The sequence below is a fragment of the Jaculus jaculus genome, chromosome 7 (genome assembly GCF_020740685.1).
Source record: "Jaculus jaculus isolate mJacJac1 chromosome 7, mJacJac1.mat.Y.cur, whole genome shotgun sequence".
Lineage (NCBI taxonomy): Eukaryota > Metazoa > Chordata > Mammalia > Rodentia > Dipodidae > Jaculus > Jaculus jaculus.
In genome coordinates, this window is record NC_059108.1 from 101,718,399 (window position 1) to 101,740,688 (window position 22,290).

The 22,290-nt window shown below is 40.9% G+C and overlaps 1 protein-coding gene across 1 annotated transcript in view; it reads right to left on the minus strand.

Annotated features, from left to right (window-relative positions):
• Window positions 1-12,904, minus strand: part of Mdga2 (MAM domain containing glycosylphosphatidylinositol anchor 2) — a 954,594-nt gene extending 941,690 nt beyond the window's left edge. The window contains exon 1 of the mRNA XM_004649150.3: window positions 12,421-12,904. Coding sequence (XP_004649207.2) covers window positions 12,421-12,700 — 280 coding nt within the window. The 5' untranslated portion in view covers window positions 12,701-12,904. The remainder of the gene's footprint in view (window positions 1-12,420) is intronic.
• Between the last annotated feature and the right edge of the window lie 9,386 nt (window positions 12,905-22,290).

The following is a 22,290-nucleotide window of genomic DNA, read 5'->3' on the forward strand; positions in this document are numbered from 1 at the left end:
CAGATAAGGACAAATCTTTCACTAATGTGAACAGTTCATAAATCACAAGAATTGATGAGAAGGTGAGACCTCTGAACATTGAACAAAAATCACAGGATAGGAAGCCTCTGAGCACACAGACAGGTCAATTTCAGAATACTCTTTAAGAGAATCTAAGCTTTAGTGGACTTTGGTCACAACACTCATATTTCCATATTTATAAGATATTTTGTCTTCAGTTTTATTTAAACATATAGTCAAGTTTTTCTAGACATTCAATTAACTTATAATTATCAATATCACCTAATATTCATCTATAAAATAAATATTAACAGCTAGATGCACATAAATAGTAGTGTTTTAATTTTATGACTCAGTGATTATGTCATTGTTCACCTTTACCCAAAATAGAACATGCATCTAGGGTATTAAAAAGTGCAAAATCTGGAAGTGGAACTCCAGATGTGTGAAGCAGTAAAACATAAAATCTATTAAGCTCTTCTAAACTTGGATTTCACTCCTTTCCCCCCTGAATTCCTTCACAAAACAGTGAAGTTTAATTTGAAATATTTGCTTACAAAATAACGATGACCCACACTATCTGTCAAATTTATCACAATATCCCATGTGCAACAAAAATTCATATCCCACTAGTTTAAAGCATTTGGCTAGAGTATTAAAAACCTCCTGTTTGGAGAAAGAACTCAACACAGCAATATTTCTTTATGTTTTTAAAATAAAGTGATCTTGTTTTAAAATACAATATCAACACAGACCTGTAAAATGTGAACACAGAGAATTTCAGGGTACTGCTCTTCCACCATACTGAATTAAGAGTTAAAGTTCTAAATGACTCAGTTGCCTCTGATGATTTGGGAGGTTGTCATGAGTTAAAGAAAACATCAGCTGTTTAGAAATGCATGGCAGTACAACTGAATATAATCCCTTTCCTGTTCTCTCTTGAAAAGGTTTCCTATCGAAGCAGGCACAGGGTTATACTATATGACACAATAACTGCATTCAAAAAGCATAGGAAAAACTGACTTTCATAGTAGCAAATGCCATAGCTAAATGCCTACAACAAATCACTAAGCTGCACTAATTTGTAAGCTTTGAGGTTTGAGGAACTCATTGGCAGCTAAGAGAAGGACAGAGCTTGCAATCAACTTTCCTCTTGAGCACAACAAGATTTTCAAGAATTCAGCTGATATAGTCTCTTCAATTAACTCTGCATGATAAAAATGCTCAAGCAATACCCAGAGGGAACTCGAGGCAAAAAAAATGAGGCCAAATATGACATTTAACTATCAATCTTTCTAAAGCCAGTGATTGTTAATCAGCCTAAGGGAAAATAAAGTTGCGTACCTGACAGTATTATTTTTATAACCACATTCCTACTACTGTAGAGGGAGGAACATATCTATTTTTGCAAAGTATATAGTACAGCCATTTCTTCATTTTTATAGGTTTCTAATTGTGAACAAGCTTAAGATATCCTATCAGAAACAAAAAGATTATACCAGAGAGTTCAGTAGGTGCATGTTAATACTCAAAAAAAAAGTCTTTCTTAAAATTTTTTTTTTTTTCTATTCCAAGAAAGGAAGCTATGATGGTATAAAGTGCTGACACTTGATACCTCTGTATTTCTTAGGTAAAAAGCTGAACTATGCATATCATTCAACATGCATTTTTATAATGTTTGAGATAGCTTCATGCACAGCCCAATGTGAGCTAAGTTAAATGACTTAATCTAAGTGTAAGTATTAAAATATATGATTATCACTTTCATTATATGTGTGAGAATGTATGCAAGTATTTATTTTTTAAATACATGTCATATTTGCTTCTAAATTTAGGCCAAATAATCTACCGTAGGTAAAAAACCATTATGATTTTCAGAGTTCAAATACATTTCATTCAAAGATTAGAGCATGGTAAAATATGTATAAAATTCCAAATTCAAGATGTGGAATATAACAGTCATTTTTAAATAGCACTTATACTTAAAAATTGATTTTCAATAGCACCTGAAAAAAATCAAGTTATGGGCTGGAGACATGGTTTGGCAGTTAGGCACTTGCCTGTGAAGCCTAAGGACCCTGGTTTGAGGGTCAAATCCCTAACACCCATGTTAGCCAGATGCACAAGGTGGCACATGCATCTGGAGTTCGTTTGCAGTGGCTGGAGGTCCTGGTGCACCTATTCCCTCCCTCTCTTTCTCTCTCTCTCTCTCTTCCCCTCCCTCCCTCCCTCTCTCCCTTCCTTTGTCTGTGTGATTCTCTCAAATAAATAAATAAAAATAAACAATTTTTTAAAAAATAAAGTTATATAAGTTTTGGTTTGTGGATATAATTTTGGGTTTCATTTGAATATAGATATATTTGAATATCTTAAAAATCACAAATGACAGAAAAAAAAAAGATTTGGCTAACAGAAGAGGAAACATGGTCTTCTTAGTATACAAGTGACACTAGGTTCAATGCGTACATCACTAGAGCCCATGTGCAATAATCTTCACTTGTATTGCTGTTGTAAAACAGAAAATTAGTGCTCATAACATCATATGGATATATAATGCAAATATATACTCAATGCAAATTGAATACAAAACTCTACATACAAAAGTACTTTTGTAGGGGACATGTGTGTGTAGTCCCTAGTTCTATAAACCTGGAGAGATTATAAAGGGTTTCAAAGGCTATATCTCCATCAGTAAGCTCAGAGAAGTAAGGCACTATCAATTGAGTCTCAATGATGACAAGAAAATGCTTCTTGAAATATTAACCAAAGTAATGTAATGATAATAGAATTCAAGAACAGTGTTGCAGTGAATAGGGAGAAGGCTACGTTCAACACAAGCTGCTGCAGTTGGAAGAAGGCAAAAGTGAAGTATAAGAAATGATCTCAGAAATACCAGAATAACAGGGCTGGAGAGATGGCTTAGTGGTTAAGCACTTGCCTGTGAAGTCTAAGGACCCTGGTTCAAGGCTCGATTCCCCAGAACCCATTTTAGTCAGATGCACAAGGGGCGCACACGTTTGGAGTTCATTTGCAGTGGCTAGAAGCCCTGGCACGCCCATTCTCAATCTCTCTCTCTCTCTCTCTCTCTCTCTGCCTCTTTCTCTCTCTGTCTGTCACTCTCAAATAAATAAATAAATAAAATTTAAAAAAAAAATAAAAAAGAAATACCAGAATAAGTAGTCCAGGAGGAACAAGGCAGAGTGTTTTAGGCTGTTGTCCACTGGGAGTCATATTCTTATTTTAGGGAACGGCAGAGAGGTTTTGAGCCCCACCTCCCAATCTTCACCATGTTCACATCATTACTGTGCTGACAGCATTGTAGCAATAGTCATCATGTAAAATAGCTGTACCTTCTTCAGCAAGTTTATGTGGATGAATCTAAGCAAAGAAAGAGCTGTTATAAAGACAGTTTTGGTTAACTGTGAGCTAAAAGTGCAAACACTTTAAAATGAAAATCACGTCTGTTACAAGGAAAGGCATAGACACAAGGTGGTATACATTATTGTGAAAAATGAAACAAAAGGAAAACGCAAGAGTCAAAGTATGAAGAAAAATCACTATTAAAGAAACAAGGAAAAGGAAACAAGTACAGGAACAGCAAAAACACTAACTATACTGCTTCTCGATGTCAACTCACAGATCTTGTTACCGAGAGATGATGGAAGATGAACTCCATAACTACTTACAGTTGTATTTTTCCATGTTATAGTTGGCAGTATAGTATGTTTGAGATTAAAACTTAAGAGTAGTTAAGTTATTCATTATGCATAATGGAAAAAATCTCCTCAACTAATAATTTTGTTACCTGTTTAGAGTCCTGAGTAAAGATGGACCCAAACAAGGTACAGACAATATGTTGATGTTTAGAAGATCAATCTAATTGATTTACACATACAGTCAATGCTAGAAATATGCATATGAGTTACAGGTGTGAGAACAGAAAGTGGGACTTGTGTGATGGTTCAGTGGGAAAGTGTGCCCAAGAATAAGTACCTGAGTTCATTTCTCCAACATCCAGGTAAAAATGCTGCCCATGAAAATTTGAGCATGTAATTTCAATACAGGGACAGCAAAGACAAGAGGATTCCTGGAGCTCATGGAAAGCTGGGCTAGCCAAATATGTGAGCTCTATGTTTAGCAAAAGACCCTGTCTCAAAGAATAATTGAAAAGGGCATCCAATGTTGTCCTTTGGCTTCCACACGCATGTGTACACAAATGCATGCACACTTACTTGAATATATGTACCCACACTCATAGAGACATGCACACATAACAAACACATGCCCACAACAAAAGAGAGCAAGTGTTTGCTACAGATAACTGAGATGCATTACAAATAAAAATGCTTTCTGGGCTGGGGAGATGGATGTGTGCATAAAGCACTGACCAGTAAAGCTGGAGTACCCAATTTCAAGTTCTAGATTCTAAGTAAGAGGCTAGAAACCTGCGTCAGGCTTGGGAAATTTCATTACACCCATGCTGAAGCTCACAAGATAGGAGGCAGAAAAGGAGCAGTCCTGGGAAGCTTGCGCCATAGCAAAGAAGGGCAGAACAAGAATCCAGAGAGAGAAACCCAGACTCAAGTGAGATGGGGAAACAAGGACCTATCCAAGAGCTGTCCTCTGATCTCCCTCCACACTTACAGAAATGCACATACTCATGAACACACACACACACACACACACACACACACACACACATAAATATGAAAAGGACACATACTTCCAACTGACAACAAACTTTGAAGAAACTGGGTTTTGTCACATATCCATTTCAAGGTTACTTTTTTTTACCCACAGTATTCACCTTCCAGGTAGGATTTCCTCCTGTGTTATACCAATCTACTTTCAATGTTCCTTCACCATGATGCACCAGCAATTTTGTTTCCACTAACTACAACAGAAAAATAATACAGTTTGCTCAAACACAAACATTTATGTATCTCTAATAGTTAGAGCCAAATTTTATTTGTTCTTCCATTTATTTTTTTAATAAACTTGTGATCCCTGTGAGTTTTCAGCCCTTACTACATAACTACATGATGCATGCATAGCAGGTATACACTATTTTATTGACTAAATTTACTCAAGCTTTATCCATTTCTCAATTGAATTCCCACCGGCAACAACTTTTGAAATATAGTTAATCTTTCTGAAGATTTTCTCTCCCTGTTTTTTTTTTTTTTTTTTGATACAAGTAGTAACCTCCTCCTCTATCACAAGACATTCACCAGAGGTGTGGCATAATCCCAATTCATTAATATCCTTTGAAGTAACAGAAAGTTAGCATCAAAGCTTAATCTGTGCCCACCTTTTCTATATTCCAAAATCATGCAATTAATCTGCAGAAAAATAATTTAACCCTCAGCAAGAATATCATATACTGCATTTAAGAGCACCCTGCCCTCTCACTTGTCTCCTCAAAAAGAAAACAAAAAAAGTCCCAGAGATGTCTTTCAGTCAAACAGCTGACATTTTTCTTTTTACTCTGATATACTTGAACAGAGTTCTACTTACTTAGGAAAACAAATTATGGTTTTGCTATTTTTCCATTATTAAAAGGACAGATACATTTTTCAAACAGTCTTTCCTTCCTATGCATGTCTTTCAAATATCAGCTGTTTGTGTAGTCCTTTAAGATTCTGGGATTGCAAGCTAAGCAAGAACTTGTCTTTGCTCATACAGGCGCCTTCTGAAATCATTTAATTGGGCTGGAGAGATGGCTTAGCAGTTAAGCGCTTGCCTGTGAAGCCTAAGGACCCCGGTTCAAGGCTCGGTTCCCCAGGTCCCACGTTAGCCAGATGCACAAGGGGGTGCACGCGTCTGGAGTTCATCTGCAGTGGCTGGAAGCCATGGCGTGCCCATTCTATCTCTCTCCCTCTATCTGCCTTTCTCTCTATGTCTGTCACTCTCAAATAAATAAATAAAAAATGAACAAAATTTTTTTAATCATTTAATTATCTGTGTTTCCCTTATTATCTTTACAACAATAAAGAAACGGAATATTTGGCTGAATTTGATAGCTTTGTACTTGCCCCCAAAGCCTCACAACCTGGGTTCAATTCCCTAGTACCCACATAAATCCAGGTGCACAGAATGGCACATGCATCTGGAGTTTGTTTGAAGTGTCTGGAGTCCTTGGTCCACCCATTCTGTCTGTGAGTCTATCCTCCCTCTCTTCTTCTTCTACCTCTCCTTATAAATAAATGAATAAATTTTAAACAAATGATGTTTGAAAATATAGTAACAAGTCACTAAGTTGACCTCATCTGAGAACCACACATTCCTTAACACAATTTCCCCCATGAACAGCAATAAAATAATGTCACCAAATATTTATTTAAAATTGTAGAGGTAGCAAAAAGATGAGAAAAATAAATGATAGCCTCTAACACTTTCCATCTTATCATAATATTTATTTAAATTACAAAGTGACATTAAAATATGATAAGTAAGTTATTAATAGTTGAAATTTGTGATAACAAACTTCTGGGAATTCATGGTTTGAATTGTGAAAACAGAAACCTCAGGGTTTATCCAATATGGTCAGTGGCATATGTAGAACGGGAAATAAACGTGTTTTCAAAAATAACAGTAGAGATAGTAGTTAGAAAAATAGTAACAAATTGATATGGAGGGAGCTTATACAGGAGCAGTGCAAGGTTAGAAAAGAGAATGGAATTGTTCTTGTATAAAACACAAAAGAACTGAGTGTATGCTAATAGTAAAGCCTAGAAAGATTCAGTAATCTGTAAAAAAGTAATCACCCAATGAATAGTTGTGCTGTGTAGAAAAAAAGAAATTTCACAAACAGTACAGGATCAATTGCCTGGCATAATATGTCATGAATAGGTGGGTTGATTAAGTATCTTAAAAATTTCCTCTCACAACTTTATGCTTTTCAAGATCAAAAATTTTTAATTGGATTTGAAAATGATAATAGGGTCCAGATTTCTAGATGTAATCTTTTTTCTCAGTCTACTCTAAGTAATATATTTACATTGACAGTTACTGAAGCAAAGAAATGAAATTTCATCTTGTGAGACTATTCAGTTAATAATAATTACAATGAAGCTAAACTGTTCTCCAATTCATACCTGGAGTTCATTCAGCAGAATACTTTGCATATTCTTTCAAAATCACCAACAATGCTCAGAAAAGCCTCCCCAGCTGATTTTCAGCCCCAGCTTGTAGCCCAACTTAACCTATCAAACAACACAAGGTACAGAGTGTTCACTTCCAGGGTTAAGCTCATATATGTGGTTATTTGCAGTTTCCTTGGTGGGTTACAAGTCTTGAGTCCCATTCTTGAAAGACTGTTTCCACAGCATGAAAACCAGACCAGGGGATGGGAGTGATGGATCACCGCTATACTGGAAAAACAACCCACAGTCACAGCTCTCATCACAGTCTTAACAAGAGTGAACCCATAAAGCTCATGTGCGATTGCAGTCCCCAAAATTCTACCCAAGTTACATTAAAACCATAAATTTTAAAAGACTACTAAGTATATCTTCTTTGTATATTCTTCCAGAAAAGTTTGTCTGGGTTTCTCAAAAAAGTTGTAGGTGTTTACAAGTATAAAAAAAAAATATACAACATAAAATTAGAATATATAACAATTCTCTGATCATCATCAGAGAAGTTAAAGACATAAGTAAAGAAATCATAATAATTCTGTCATTTCTTTTGTATCACCCTTTCACCAGAATTACCTAAACTGTAAATATTTGTCCTCTAACGTCCTATGGGGTGGGCCCTGGCACTATCCCTGTACTGCCCTGGCCTTAATAAACAAACACTTCAAACTAAAATATGATTAGACAACTTGAGGACTTCTTTGGAGACATGTAGGACATGAGCCTGTAATATTGTATAAAACAACCTGTCCACTCAGCATGCAAAAGAAATCCTACTAGTTGACAATCCGGAATGTGCAAATTCTCAAGATATGGAATGTAGACAGACCACACTTTTCTTTGGTAATGGTTGTGAGGCACTAGCAAGAGAAGAGTATATGAGAATGTCCAGTTAGGTGAGTGGAGATTGAGAAGTGAAAAGGTTAGGGATGACTATACATAATGCACTTTCACATGATATTTTCTTTTCTAGCATTTAGTGAAATCATTTCCTCTTTTCCAGGTTAGCATCATAAACAGAGCTAAGTCAAAAGCAGTGTCTTTACATAAAGCCTTCCTAAACCCAAAGAGGACAAAATTCTTATCATTCTTAAGAATAACTTTTCTATTAGCAGGTACCATCCTGAGACTGGGTATAATGAATGGCTGACCTTCAGTATCTATCTTATTTTGGGGGGTCAATGTGTTTATCAGCTTCCACCAGCAGACAGAAATTTCTTCTAGAACCTTCTTGTGTACTTATGTCCTTATTCTAAATTCTACCATGCCATTTCTGTTCAGCAACTGCCGAAGGTATCACACTTGAATTAATGAAGATAACTGGTCTGTCATACACATTTGATGAATTTACTGTTCCCAACACACCCTATAATCATTATCAGTACAATAACTATTTGGGGGAGGGTAACAAGTTTGATTTTATCTCCACTAAATCTACCCCTACTTAGAGATTTGTTTTTCATTTGTAGTGGAGATTTACTTGTACTAGTACAATTATAAGGGTTTATTAACATCCTTGAAAATCAATGGAATGATGACCGGAAGTAATAGTACAGTCATTATCATTATGATATTTAGTAAATGTGACTTGACAGGAACATGCTTCAGAATACCTACTTCGCCAGTTTCCATTCTGATACTTCATCTAATTTGTGTATTACACACAATGTAATGTGAAAAGACAAATGATTATATACATATACACATATATAGTTACACACATATATAGTTAACTTAGTATAGCTTTTGGTTTCTGGCACTATTTAAATAAAAAGAAAATTCTCACAAAAACTGTTAAATATAAGAATATGTGGGGAATTTTTTTCATGTAAGTAATTATTTTTTACTTCCAAAAGGTAGAATGTGTTGCTTAAGAAAATTTTATTAGAAAATACACAAATATCCCTGAGTGGATAGTGTCACATTAAAATAGTCATCTTAAGAAGTTCACATGTCTTTTTATGCTATTATATCATTAATTTTTATAGTTTTCTCTTCAGGCATATTTAAAATAGTTTATATCTGGTACAAGTTATGTGAAGAATAATTATATTCCTGTAGGTCAAATGATATTCTAAAGAATTTTTAAGTCCATCAGAATTATTAGCTAGTAACCAATCTCTGTTATCCAAATGCTACACCATATACAAATGTTAACCATGGAACAGTTAGTTTTCCAAGCATCATGCAAGATTAATGCAAGTTCCTACGTCTACCACAGAAACTATTACTGTCCTGCTCATAGATGCCAAGCTGATTGAAATCATAGGAAGATTATATTCCTCAAGATTACATAATATCTGCATTAAAACAAAGATCCTCAATTGACCATAAATTAAAATCTGAATTTCATGTTCAGATTTTTTCTTGTTTTAGGGCAAGGAAGAGATAAGTAAAGAGATTACCTGTGTTACTCAGAAAACATCTTTATTTCCTCTTAGTCTTAGTTACTAGAAAATGATAAGAAAGAGTACTTTGTGGAAAATGAGTGGTTTTACATATTACAAACATAGGCAAATGAAAGATTACATGAATATAGACGTTTATACTAGCCAAGTTCTCATCTACTTTTAGACATTTCTATTTAAAATTGCCTTGCATTTACAATTAATTCTCTTCAAAGTTCTCAATGTAAAATGTTCACAACATTTTACAACGTTACACTAAATCTTATATTTCTGTCCTTCACAACTGATCAGTATTTTAAACTAAGTGAAAATTGTTCTCTTTATAATAAATACTTCAGCAAAAAACTGAAATTACTTTAGGTTAAGAAAGGTCATAATTTACAAAGTCAAATCCTGAAAATGTTGGTCCACTCTCAGGCTTTGTGTGTATCAGATGGTTACATTAGGTGATGTGCAGGATTAGAAGACCCTGAGTTCTTGATACAAAGAATTCCGAGCAAGGCCTCACCCCAAATTTTTACTTCTCACAAGTCCCAGAATGATGTTGGTGCTGAATTTGAGAGCCTAATTCCTGCAGTCTCTGAAGCATATATGGCAAGTAATGTTTGAAAGCTTTATGTTTACCCAGGACATTATCATGACCAATGATGTTGATGATTGTTTATTTTCACAAAGCCAATGGTATCCCCAGATAAGTGAACAACAGCTACATCCATACAAAACAAAACAATTAAAAACAAAGGCCATCATCCTCATCATCATTACCAACTCAGTGCTGGAACACTATTCTCTTTACTGACATAAGCAAGGGCTTATTTTTAACTGATTATTTTCCCTGCTAGACCTTGTCACTCTTCTTCTGCCCAGCAGAAGACAATAATATGAAGGACCAAAAGTGTCAGGAAAATGGAACCATTTTTATTTCATCTTTACAGACCCAGACTTCTGCCCTCCTCTCAGTCTCCATGCTCCCACAAGTCTAAAAGAAAAAAAAACAATTCCTTTCATCTGGGAAGATCTGAATCAATAAAAAACAAACGCAAACTTGGACATGGGATGAGGAATTCAGAATGTTCTAGCCCAAGAAACAGCCCTTCCAGCAGCATTAACCTTCAAGCCTCAGCCATTAGAACTCCCAGCTTCTTTCTCTGCCCTGCTACCCAGACAGCACAGCACAGTCACTGGATCATTGACTGAATTCCTGCTCTCTCTACAGGCCCCACCTCCTGACATCAGTCAAGCTTTCAGGAAATGCAGCACCTCTTCCCTGTACTCAAACACCTCCCAGCCAACACCCTCACCCATCACCAGTGTGAGAGGCTCTGCTGCCATCAGGCAAGTGGCCTCGATTTAGGAAGGAGAAGGTCAGGAAAGGGGAAATGACGATGCTCCCAAATGGTAGAGAATGAAGGTTTTCTGGTACAAAACAGAGAAGCCTAGGAAGACAAGAATGGGGAGTGCCACATAAACTGGGGTTCACCCCCTTCTGCCCATGAGTAATGCATATCATTGGACAGAACACAGTCAAGGCTGGGCGGGATCTGCTGCACTCACACACAACACGCTCAGTACAGGGTTCCCAGAGTTGGCTATTGCAGGACCACTAGTACCTGGGATGACTCCATAGGCAGTTCTAGGGTGTGCAGGGAAAGCGTGACTTCAGGGAATACAAATGCTTTGCTGCCCCGGGGCAATCAGCGACTAAGCCCTGAAGAGATTGGATCCAAATCCCAGATCAAGAGCGAAGACAATGTGGGGCGGATTTTCCAGCACACGTTCCCTGTACTTTGGCCCTGCCAAGGAGGCTGGTGAGAGTGTTGACCCAATGCCCCCTCTAATGCTATCCTTCAACCTCGTCGTCAAACATACCCTGGGGACACAAAAGTTCTTTCTCTTTGGGAGCACTTCTTGTTCGTCCTAGAATACTGATATTTCAGCCCACAATTGCCCAGGTGTGTGTGTGTGTGTGTGTGTGTGTGTGTGTGTGTGTGTGTGTGTGTGTATGTGTGTGTATTTCAGTGCCTAAACAAGAGTGCCAACTGCTGACAGGCAAAGGAAACTGAATTTGCTTTTAAGCACTTCAAAAGCCTTCCAATTAATAAGCTCACCCTCCCCTTGGTCCTAAGCCTCTCTCAGATCTGGGTTTTCTGGAAAGCTGAGAAGGTGTTCTGGTTGCAGCGAGTGGTGTCCTGTCCTAGAGCAGAGACTCGCAGACGGACTTCGCCCGCCGACCGTTCATTCATGCATTTGCTCATCCATTCACACAAATATGTCCCTTAATTGTGTCTGGCACTGAGAATCTTGCCTGCTATTACCCCTCCCCAAGTCAGTGCTCATGCCAACGGCTGGTGCAGAACGCAACTCAACTGTCACCCTACTTCCTGGGCCTGAAAATCAAGCCATGTATGCATACACAGGAAAAGAAAAAAGGAAATGTGGAAAGGAAGAGAGGGCAACGGGTTGCACAGAGACAGGTGGGAGACTTAAGGAGGGTCACATTCCAAGCTACACTTCAGGGGAAACCGCGGCACCCACACCGCAGCATGCAAGGAGACAGACCATTATCAAATACAAGACAGCTAGAGCTTGTGTCCCCCCTGGGGATAAACGAAGTGCAAAGCCTTTTGTACGCACTGGTGCGATACTGTCGCCCCGACCCAACTCCAATCCCCAGTCCAGGCGCCAGGGGAGCCGCTCACAGCCCAATCCGCAGCGCGCTCGCTGCCTCCTTAGAACTCCCAATAACGTGATGAAGTGTAAATCAAATGCCACGCCGGGAGGGGCCCCGGAACGGCGCGAGTCGTGCATTTTAGCTCACCAGCCTATCTTGCCTAGGAATCACAAGGTCACGATAGCGTCGCGATTCCACTTACCGTACACTCCTTGGCCAGAGATCCCCTCCAGGACGACTGTAAGCAGCCACACGAGACCGTACACTAAATCCATCTTCACGTGAACATGAACATATCCAGCCCAGGGGGGACGCAGTAGGACCTTCCGGAGGCCGGCGACCAGCCAGTCGCGCTCCACTCGCGCCCGGGCCAGGCGGAGATGCCCAGGAACTGTTCGCTGAAGGAGGAAGCGCCGTCCGTCCGTCCTTCCCCGGCGGCGGCCACGAGCGAAGCGCAGGAGCCCCACACACCCCGCACTCATGCACACACTCTAATGCACACACTCATGCACACACACACGCACTCACTCCCACTACACAATACCCCGACACACTCACACGCACGCCGCGCTCACACCGGGCGCCTGGGAAGATCGCAGACGCTGGGGAGGAGCGAAGGGCGGTGATGTTCGCAAGGGGAGCCGCGAGGCGAACTGTTCGGGGACGCGGGCTCCGCTCTCCGCAGCTCGGGCAGCCCCGGAGCGCTGGGCTGGCGGCCGGCGCGGGCTGGGGGCCGAGGGGGTGCCCTGCGGTGCCAGCCTGGTTTGGACCGCCGAAGAGCAGGAAGTGGCCTCTGACCCAGGACCCGAAGCAAGGATACCTCGCCTGGGCTCGCCTTTACAAAGTAACTCGCGAAGGTCCCCAGAGGAACATCAAGAGGCGGCAGCGGCCCGCCCGCCCGCAGTCCGGAGCCCCCAGCCCTGATGTCTTGCCTTCCCCCATTCCATCAGTTGCCATTGCAACGCCAATCCTGTTACACGATACAGACTCGCATCGCAGAGCGGGGAGAGGAGGAAGAGGAGGAGGATGAAGACGAGGAGGAGGAGTGGGGTTGGGGAAACGGCGATGGGGAGGAGGGGACCAGAGGAGGAGCAGAGGGTCCAAGAAGGAGCAGGGTGCGCGTCCAGAGCTCTCCAGGCACGAGCCTCAGCCACCGTCACCGTTCTCCAAAACAGCCCTGAGCGCCCCGCGGGCGAAGAGAGAACCCTGGCCGGCCGCGCGGATTCCCCGGAGCCGAAGGCAGAGTCCAGACACCGCCACTTGCTGGAGAGGGTAGATGCCCGGCGGAGCCCCGATCCGCACACGTCCACGCGTGCCCACCGGCACTGCGCGCGTCCTCTCCGCTTCCGCACCGCCCCCGTCAGGTGGAGGGGGTGGGGGCGGTGGGGACCGGCGGGACTTCGGTGAAGGGGGCCTCGGCAGGGCTTCCCCGCCCGGGCTAACGGAGTGCTGGCATCCAGAGGCTAGGCGGAGAGCGGCCGCCTGAGGAGGACACCCGTCTGCTGCGTGGCCGCCGCTCGGGCCGCGGTTGCGGCAGAAGATGCCCAAGCCGGGCGGCAGAGCGTCTGGAGCCCGAAGCTGGCTGGAATCCCGGGGTTGGCGAGGGGGGGTGCGCAGCCTCGAGGAGGAGGAGGAAGAGGAGGAGTAGGAGGGTGAAGCAGCCCGACGCGGAGCGCAGGCGGACCCGCGGCCCGGAGGAAGGCTGTGTGTGGTCACGTTGTGCGCTACGTGCTGAGAGCGCGAGCTGCTAGCCGCAGCCCGGCGACGTCAAAGCCGAGTGCGCGGCTCGCTGCCTGCCTCCGCGCTCGGCTCCGGCTCCTCCTTCGCGCTGTCACTGTGTCAGACCCGGAGCTCGTCTGCGTGGACAGCGCCCAGGGGCTCCGCGAGCCTCCCGCCACCCCACCGAGGCCTCCCCGCTCTCCCCGAGCTCCGCGGGGCGAGGGCCCATTATGTATTTCCGATGCCTGCCGTGGTTGGCTTCTGCTCGCCCAGGGGCCAGCTACCGCCTTACACTCGCGGTAATTACGCGACACGTTGTCCCCCCTCCCTGCCGTCCAAGGTCTTCCACGATCCGTTCTGCTTGGCTAGAGGGCAGAACAGGCCACAGCACTGGGAAGCGACATCGCTGTTCTCCATTTCTGTCATTTTTAGTGGAAACATGATCATCACAGCATCCTAAGGTTAGGGGTGTGTGGGGAGGGGGAGGGGGCCACTGGAAGTTCAGAATTGATCCGTTTTAAGTGGAATGTCTCCCAAAGTTAACTGCTTAGAAAATCTTTTATTTTTCCCTCTTTTTGAGAATGACGGAGTCTTGGTGGGGGGGGGGGGGGACAGAGAGAGCTGTTTGAGTAGCTTACCAGAAGCATGCTTACAAAAGAATTAAAGAACCAAAGTGTCATTAATTTCTTTTAGAACAGGTCTAGAAATGTGTCACCAAAAATTAACAAGGAAAATCAGAGGGCATACAAGTAGCTGTGGTCTACCTCAAAATAATTAGTGTTTACTGTACACAATCCCCTTCACTGAAGATATTTATCATGCTCAAACATGGTAGAGAAGCGACCGACATGGTTTAAAATGAGCACGTATACATTTTCTGCAAAAGTAACTGCTGTGGTAGATCTGGAGTCCAGGCTTCCTGCATCTGCCCCTATGATGAACTGACAGAACACACTGCAGGTTCCTCTGCATGTGAGCTCCTTCTTCTGGGGGGAAGGGACCCCAAGCACTAGAAAATGAACAGCCCCTAGTACTTCCACCAAGCTCCTTTCCTCTCTTTAGTGAATTATGCATGCGATTTTCTAAAGTGCGAGCCAGAGCTTACCCTCTGCGTTTACAAGATAAGAAGGACCAAGAATCTTCAAGGGTCCCAAAGCATAGCTCATACAATGTAGAGGACCCTGGGTGTATGAGATGCCACTTTCACTAGATGGACTGAAGCATCATTGAAGAAGCGGGATTCAAAGTGAAGTTTTTCTGCAAGGCAGTGATTGAAGCTCTCCCCTGTTCACCTGTGAGGGAAAAGCTTCCTGATAAAGCTGTCTTTTATAAGAAGCTCATTCCAGCACACTGCAACACAGCATCTTATCGGGGCGAGTAGACTGCATCTGTCTCATGCAAGTTTAGAATATATCTTGTTTGGGACTCTGGGATTTTATCTTACTCTGTGCTTCACCTCCATGTTTATACCACCTAGTTTGAGTTTAAGTTATGGAATTAAAGCCCCTTAGAGTGTTTGCAGGACACCCATAGATTAGAAAATTCATCATGCCCCTAAATCAGTAATCATTAGAAGGACCCCAAACAGAATGTGTCTATCTAACTCAGGTTATTCTTTAGCTTTCCCTATCAGGGCACAAATGTCAAGAATATCAGAATTTCTATTTTCTTTCAATGCACATCTCTGCATAAGGAGTCACTCACCATAGAGCCCTCAGCAATGCCTGGCAGAAATAATTGGGGTTTGTAAAAATCTTGCTCATTTTCTAATTTGTTTCAATAGTAGTTGAAGTAATAATCGGGGAAACAACCAGGAACACCTACACTAAGTCTGGATGCATCCTAAATATTGGACATTTAAGAATCTAGAAAACATAATCATACAAATTCAGGAAGGAGTGAGCAAAGAATGTGCTGTGGTGACCAACACATGAACCACTACTTATATTGGCTTTGTATAGGAGGTTCTCAGGCACAGAATCAGAAAATTTTGCATCCCATTGTTATTGCTATATGACAGTGAAAAGAAAAATTTTGCCAGACCTAATGTGGGTTTTCATGCTCCTGTACAAATAATCAAATAACAAATAAATTACTTATAGAATTCATTGCCCTGTTCAATCAGCTCAAGTATTCATTTCTTCTGGAAGTTGAATATTATTTCAGCTGTATGGATCAAGCAGGTATAGAGTTAGAGCCACACCTTAGCATTGGCTACTGAAGGCCTCCAGGTGGTGAACCTGAGCTGAGACTTAGGGACAGGAGGACAGAGATGAATGGCTTAGCAGAGATAAGGTAAGTACTGGAGACAGTAGCCACATACCCTGTTACAGAATCAAACAGAGGACACTGTATGTGGCCCAATTAAAGCAGATTCGTGTAGAAGTAGAGCAAGCCACTTCAGGCATAACCAGTTTTCTGGACTTGCACACTGAATATGGGTGCATAGGGAATCTGACATCTTAAAGGAATCTCATATATGGCATTACCAGCAGGAACCATTCAAAAGTAATCTTCTGTTTCTGAACAGACACAAGAATGGACACCATCATTAGTGATGGCAATTTATGATTTTTTTTTTGTTCTTCTTTGACAGCTTGAATTTCCAGAAGCATTGGTTACATTCTTTCTAAGTACAGTTTAACATTTATGCCTCTATTCACCAGTATGACCATGATGTGTTATCCTGTGTATCCTGAGGGAGACAGTATCATGAAGGATGCATACCATCCACCCAAGGTAGTAGGATGGAAGTGAGGTAGTAAAGAGAACTGTGGTAGTACAAGCCTATGATTCCAACAACAATTAGGAGGCTGAGGAAGGATGCTCTAGGATAGACAGTAAGACCCTTCCTCAAAAAAAGAAAAAAAAATGTAAGTGTAATCATGGAGATACAACTAAGTAATCAAGATGCAGAGTATGAATGACAAACATTTTCCCATTCAAGCCTTGCTACACAAATAGGAATTAGTTGTAGTCATTTACCTTTGTGTTTCTGGGACAAACCACCCAACAAAAAGCAGCTGAAGGGAGGCAGGAAAGAGTTTGTTTTGGCTTACAGTTTCAAGAGTAAATTTCTTCATGTCAGGAAAGCATGGTAGAGCAGAGACTGGTTATCACTTTTGCCAAAGCAGCTGGCAATGGCAGAAAGAAGAAAGAGAAAGCTGAGCTCTAGTAAAAGGAGCTAGACTATAACACCCCAAAGTCCATGCCAACAATTTTTCTCATGCAGACAGCCTCTAGCCCAGTTCTGGAAAAGTTCTCTTTCCCCTCAGAAGCTATGCCTCCTCAGTCCACAGTTCTTTCTGTTTTTAGTTTTTCAACTCTCACATAAATGAAAAATCCACACAGTCAGGTCTCTAGCAGCAAGGAATCTACTCTTCTGGCCCAGATTTTTTTCCTGTCTACCTGTCAGCCAGTTACCCACTTTAGCCACATCAATGCCAAACAGTTTATAAAAGCAAACAAGAATAATCAAATCATTATTGATATACAGGTAATCTCTTGGAAATTCTATGCACTGGCTTGTTCCATGCTTCCTTACTGTTGCTCGAGTTTCTTGGTCACAGATTCCTGGCCCATAAAGCAGCACAGTAGGACTGTAACACCTATCCTGGTTCATATACTGGTGAGTTGCATATCTGACCCTCTAGCTTTGTTCATTTCTTATGGTACTAAACCTACTTATGCTATTTCTAGAGCTTGTTAACACAAACTTCATTGTTCTGTGGCTCAGATATACACCTGAGACACCATCCATCCCGTGACCAAACAGTTAATCTTTTAATAAGCTCTACCATAAAACAATAACATGGGTAGGACCACCAAACAGGAACACCTCTCTGATGCACAAAATCTTCTAGACTGATAAAAATTTTCTGTTAGCAAATCTTCATCAGCTTGGATTTCTTTTTTCTTATTTAGAAATAGATTCTGACATGAAAATTCAGAAGTCTAAGCAGCATCACACAACTTGCCTGTTCAGGTGACAATGACAAACCTGAACCATCACATTGCTTAGGGGCTTCCCAGTGCTGGGTATTAGCAAAAGTCAGAGATGGTAGTTGCTCCTTAGCAATGGAACCCCCACTGGAGATAGGTAGGACAATAGGAATTAATTTTGGATGATAGGTTTGTCTCTCAATGGGGCTTTAGTAAAAACAAAAAGAGAATAGTAAAAGTTAATGTTAGAAATAAGGAATCAAGTTGAATGCCCATTATACACAAAATAAAAGAGCCTAAAAATAAAAACTCAGCTTGAGGAAGCAGCAAAGTAAATCTTTGGACTTGGTAGATCCAGAGTCCAAATAAAAAGGGAGGTGCTGAGCAGAAGTGCACATGCTGCTCTTTCTGAAAGGGTGCCAGGGAAATCTGTACCCAGTTGGTGGGGCTATGTGTGGGATACACTGAGACATATCTGGCAAACTGTAGAAAGCAAGAGCCTTCATTTTCTTTATATTCTTCTCTTCAGCTTCAAAGTAGCAATGTATTCCTTAGGGTTTTCACTCATTTGGTAAAAGGAATTTACTCTAATATACTCTATTTCTTTGAAGCTAAATATTCTAGTCCTTCAACAAAGATTTCCAGAATTTTAGGAGCCACATAAGATTTCTGTACCAATTCCTATCTTGTACCCATAATTAAAAGCCTACCCTTATGTGATATGGCTTTGGTAATTTTAGTACCCTGCCCTAGATTTATTCTAATTTTGTCTCCTTTGAACTGTGCTCATCCTAATACAAATTCATGAACAGGCACCAAGATTATGTGGTCTAGAGTAGATGTGCAGTGCAGGAGAGTAGAATGCAGCAGGTGAATGTCAGAGTTGACATCATTTGAGCTTAAGTTGATAGGATGAGAGTGACCTTAATGGCTTCTTTATCCCATAAAACAAAAGGAGAAATGGTGACTTAAGAGTTTTAAATAGAACAATACATATAAAACACCATAGATCAGCAGCTGGCCAAATAGTTTTCAAGGAATTTGTTGTTGCTATTATCAATTTTATTATTTCCCTAGATAACATCTGCTGCAAAAGAGTTTTAATATATTGGCTCCATAACATGAATGGTCTCCATCTTGGGTTTAGCTCACATCTTCGAGCATTCAGTTTTATAAGTAGGAGCAAGAATTACCTTACCTGCTTTTATTCAAAGTTCATCTGCCCTATTTCTGTCCAGTCACATTGAAGTCTGAAGGCTTTCTACAGTTTATCTGAAAAGGTTTGGTATTGCAGGTCTTAGGAATAGCTCAATTTCTTCTGAAAATTTGAAGGTATAATTCTGCTTCAAAGTTCTTTTTTAAAGTGCTGTAATTCGTGGCTGAGTCCTTGGAGAACTTCATAGTTTAAACATTAATTCAGATAAGTGAGCAGTTCCTAATAAAAACTTTCTAAGTTAATGGTTTACTTCTTTAATAAAAGTAGACTGAATGAAGAGATGCTAAAACATCGAGATCACCAGGTAAAAAGGTTGAAACCAGACTGTGTTGAAAGTATTTTTAAAAATCTGTTTCTGATGAACATGTGCTTTGCTTAATTCACAGATAAGGGAAATATAACAACAAAAAAGTGTTAAACAAAAATTTCTACATGATACTATATTTGAGCCCTTTGCTTTATACAGAAAATAAAGGAAACCTAATTTGGACCATAACCAAGAGATGGGTTTGAAATTTTCCGTCAAAGCATGTATTTATAGAAATGTAACCATTAACATTCTGCATACTTAAACTCACTAACTCACTAACCTACTAACAAACTATTTGCATCAGCTAGTCATTGACAAGATGAGTAAGAAGCATGCCCTTCTGCATTTGATCCTCTTTATATAACTTTATCAGGTTTCTACAGGATTCTCTCACACAATTTTCTCCTTGTCTTTACTCCAGATATTTGATTCCTATTTTTTACTGTTCTTGGAAGGAATATCTTCTTGCCCTCAAGGCTGGCCTCCACTTATCTTTGGGTGTCAGCAACCACTTTCCTACCAACATCCATAGCTTATACCTTTACCTACATCCTTGAATTACAACTCAGTGTGTTTGTGTTCTTAGCCTCAGACTTCTCCAATAACTGGAGCATCTCTCATTCTCCTGCAAGGCCAACATGAGGTCCTGGACTTGCCCACACAATCCTCACCAGGGGACACCAACAAGTCCTCATTTTCTCTTTATCTCAATATCCATGTTCACATTTCTGGTTTTTAAATTTTTTTTTTGTTTTATGTTTATTTGTTTGAAAGTGACAGACAGAGAAAGAGGCAGAGAGAGAGAGAGAGAGAAAGAGAGAGAGAGAGAGAGAGAGAGAGAGAGAGAGAGAGAGAGAGAGGGTGAGAGAGAAAGGGAGAGAATGGGCATGCCAGGGCCTCCAGCCACTGCAAATGAACTCCAGACTTATGTTCCCCCTTGTGCATCTGGCTAACGTGGGTCCTGGGGAATCGAGCCTCGAACCAGGGTCCTTAGGCTTCACAGGCAAGTGCTTAACTGCTAAGCCATCTCACCAGCCCCACATTTCTGTTTTTATATAGACTCCTGACTATTATTCTTTGAGTAATTTTCATCAGAGATAAACCATTATTCAAAGAAACCTGTTCAGAGTGTGAATGTGTGTGTGCAGATGCAAACACCCCATGTATGTATATATGTGCATACAGATGTCATGGAAGACTATTTAGTATCTTCCTTCATCACTCACCCACATGTTTCCTTCTGACAACATTTTTGTTAGCTCCAGTGATTTTCTATCCTCTGTTCCCTAGAAGGTTGGGGTCACAGACATGCATGTCCATGGCTAGCCAAAGAAACTTTCTATACATGTATTCTATACAGTTCCACATTGCTGGTTTTCAAACCAGATACAGCTTATGGGAAGAAGGGATTTATTTGAAGCTTACAGATCCAGGGTAAGTTCCATAATGGTGGTGGAAGCTGGCCCCCTTTCACAAATCTAAGCAAAGAGAGGCACCACCAAACAGCCAGAAATACAATCAAGCAGAAAAGGACAGCAAAACAGTAGGAAACCAACAGCCAGCAGCAAGGACCTATCTCAAGCAGAGCTCAGACTAATCTGTATACCTTTTTCCATAGAAATCAGGGAAATCTTGCAGAAGAGGGAGAGAAAGAATGTCAGAGCCACACGTTAGGTTATGATATGCAGAAACATTTCCTCCTACTCATAACTGTGGGCTAACTCCACAATGTATGACCCATATACCCCAACAAGGAGAGGTGAGGGAGAGGGGGTAGGACATGGAGGATGCTAGCAATGGTGCCAACTTGACTGTATTCATGAGTACAAAGCTAATTAATAAAAAAGAAGAGAAGTCAGATCAGCCCCTAATGACACCTCCTCCATCCAAGTGGCTGGAGACAAACTTTCCTTAAAACACCAATCTATTGAGGGCCATGCATTCAAACTACCACAACATGGGACTGTTGAAGCACAAAGCTCATTATTGATAGTTCTGTTTTCCAGTTCTTCCTCATTGTCACTGTTTCCTTTCTTCTGCTCTCCCATATGCTTCTTATCTCCAAAGAGACACCTCCCACTACCCACTACAACTTTCCCAAGAAGCCAAAAGGGTTTTCTCTTCCTTCTAAAGAGAAAACATGTGGACTTTAGTTCAATATTTTATTTTATTTTTCCTCTGGCTTATAAAAAAACCTGCATCAGTTTGAATCCTTGAAGAGTTTAGTAATTTAAAGCTTAGGTCTGGGAGTTTCCCCTAAGTCTTTTTTTCTTAGATATCTGACATGTCTTTGTTCCATGGTTTCTTCCCTTTCCCTGAATGGATACTCAATTTCAATAAATATAAAACTTTAGAGTAGAAAAAATTATAGGGCATGGAACCTAAATTGAATATAGATTTTTTTTTGAAAATATGAGCTATGGCTACATGTATCAACCCTGTATGTAAGGGTGCAGGATTAGGAACTATTTGGTGTGGCAATGTTATACAAACTCAGGAGCAGAATGGGAGTATGCGAGTTGGGTTGGAAACAATCAGAGAAATCAGTGCAAACCAATCCTTTCCTGGTGAATCGAAAGCTGTACACAGGAAATTAGGAGACATAAATAAAAAGACAAGACAGATAGACATATATCCAAGTCACACAATGTGTGTCATCAAACAGGAATATAAGACACAAATGGAAGAAGAGATATGATATGTGGAAGGCTGCACTGAATTGATAGTGTTTCCTCAACTTCAGGTCACTTATAGGATCTTACAATTTTATCTTATGAGGCTAGGAAGTGGCACTTGCCACACAAACAAGAAGTCCTGAGAGGGCCTTATTGACCTTGAGTCTGATTCTACAGCACCCATGTGATAAGCTGGGCATGGTCACACCT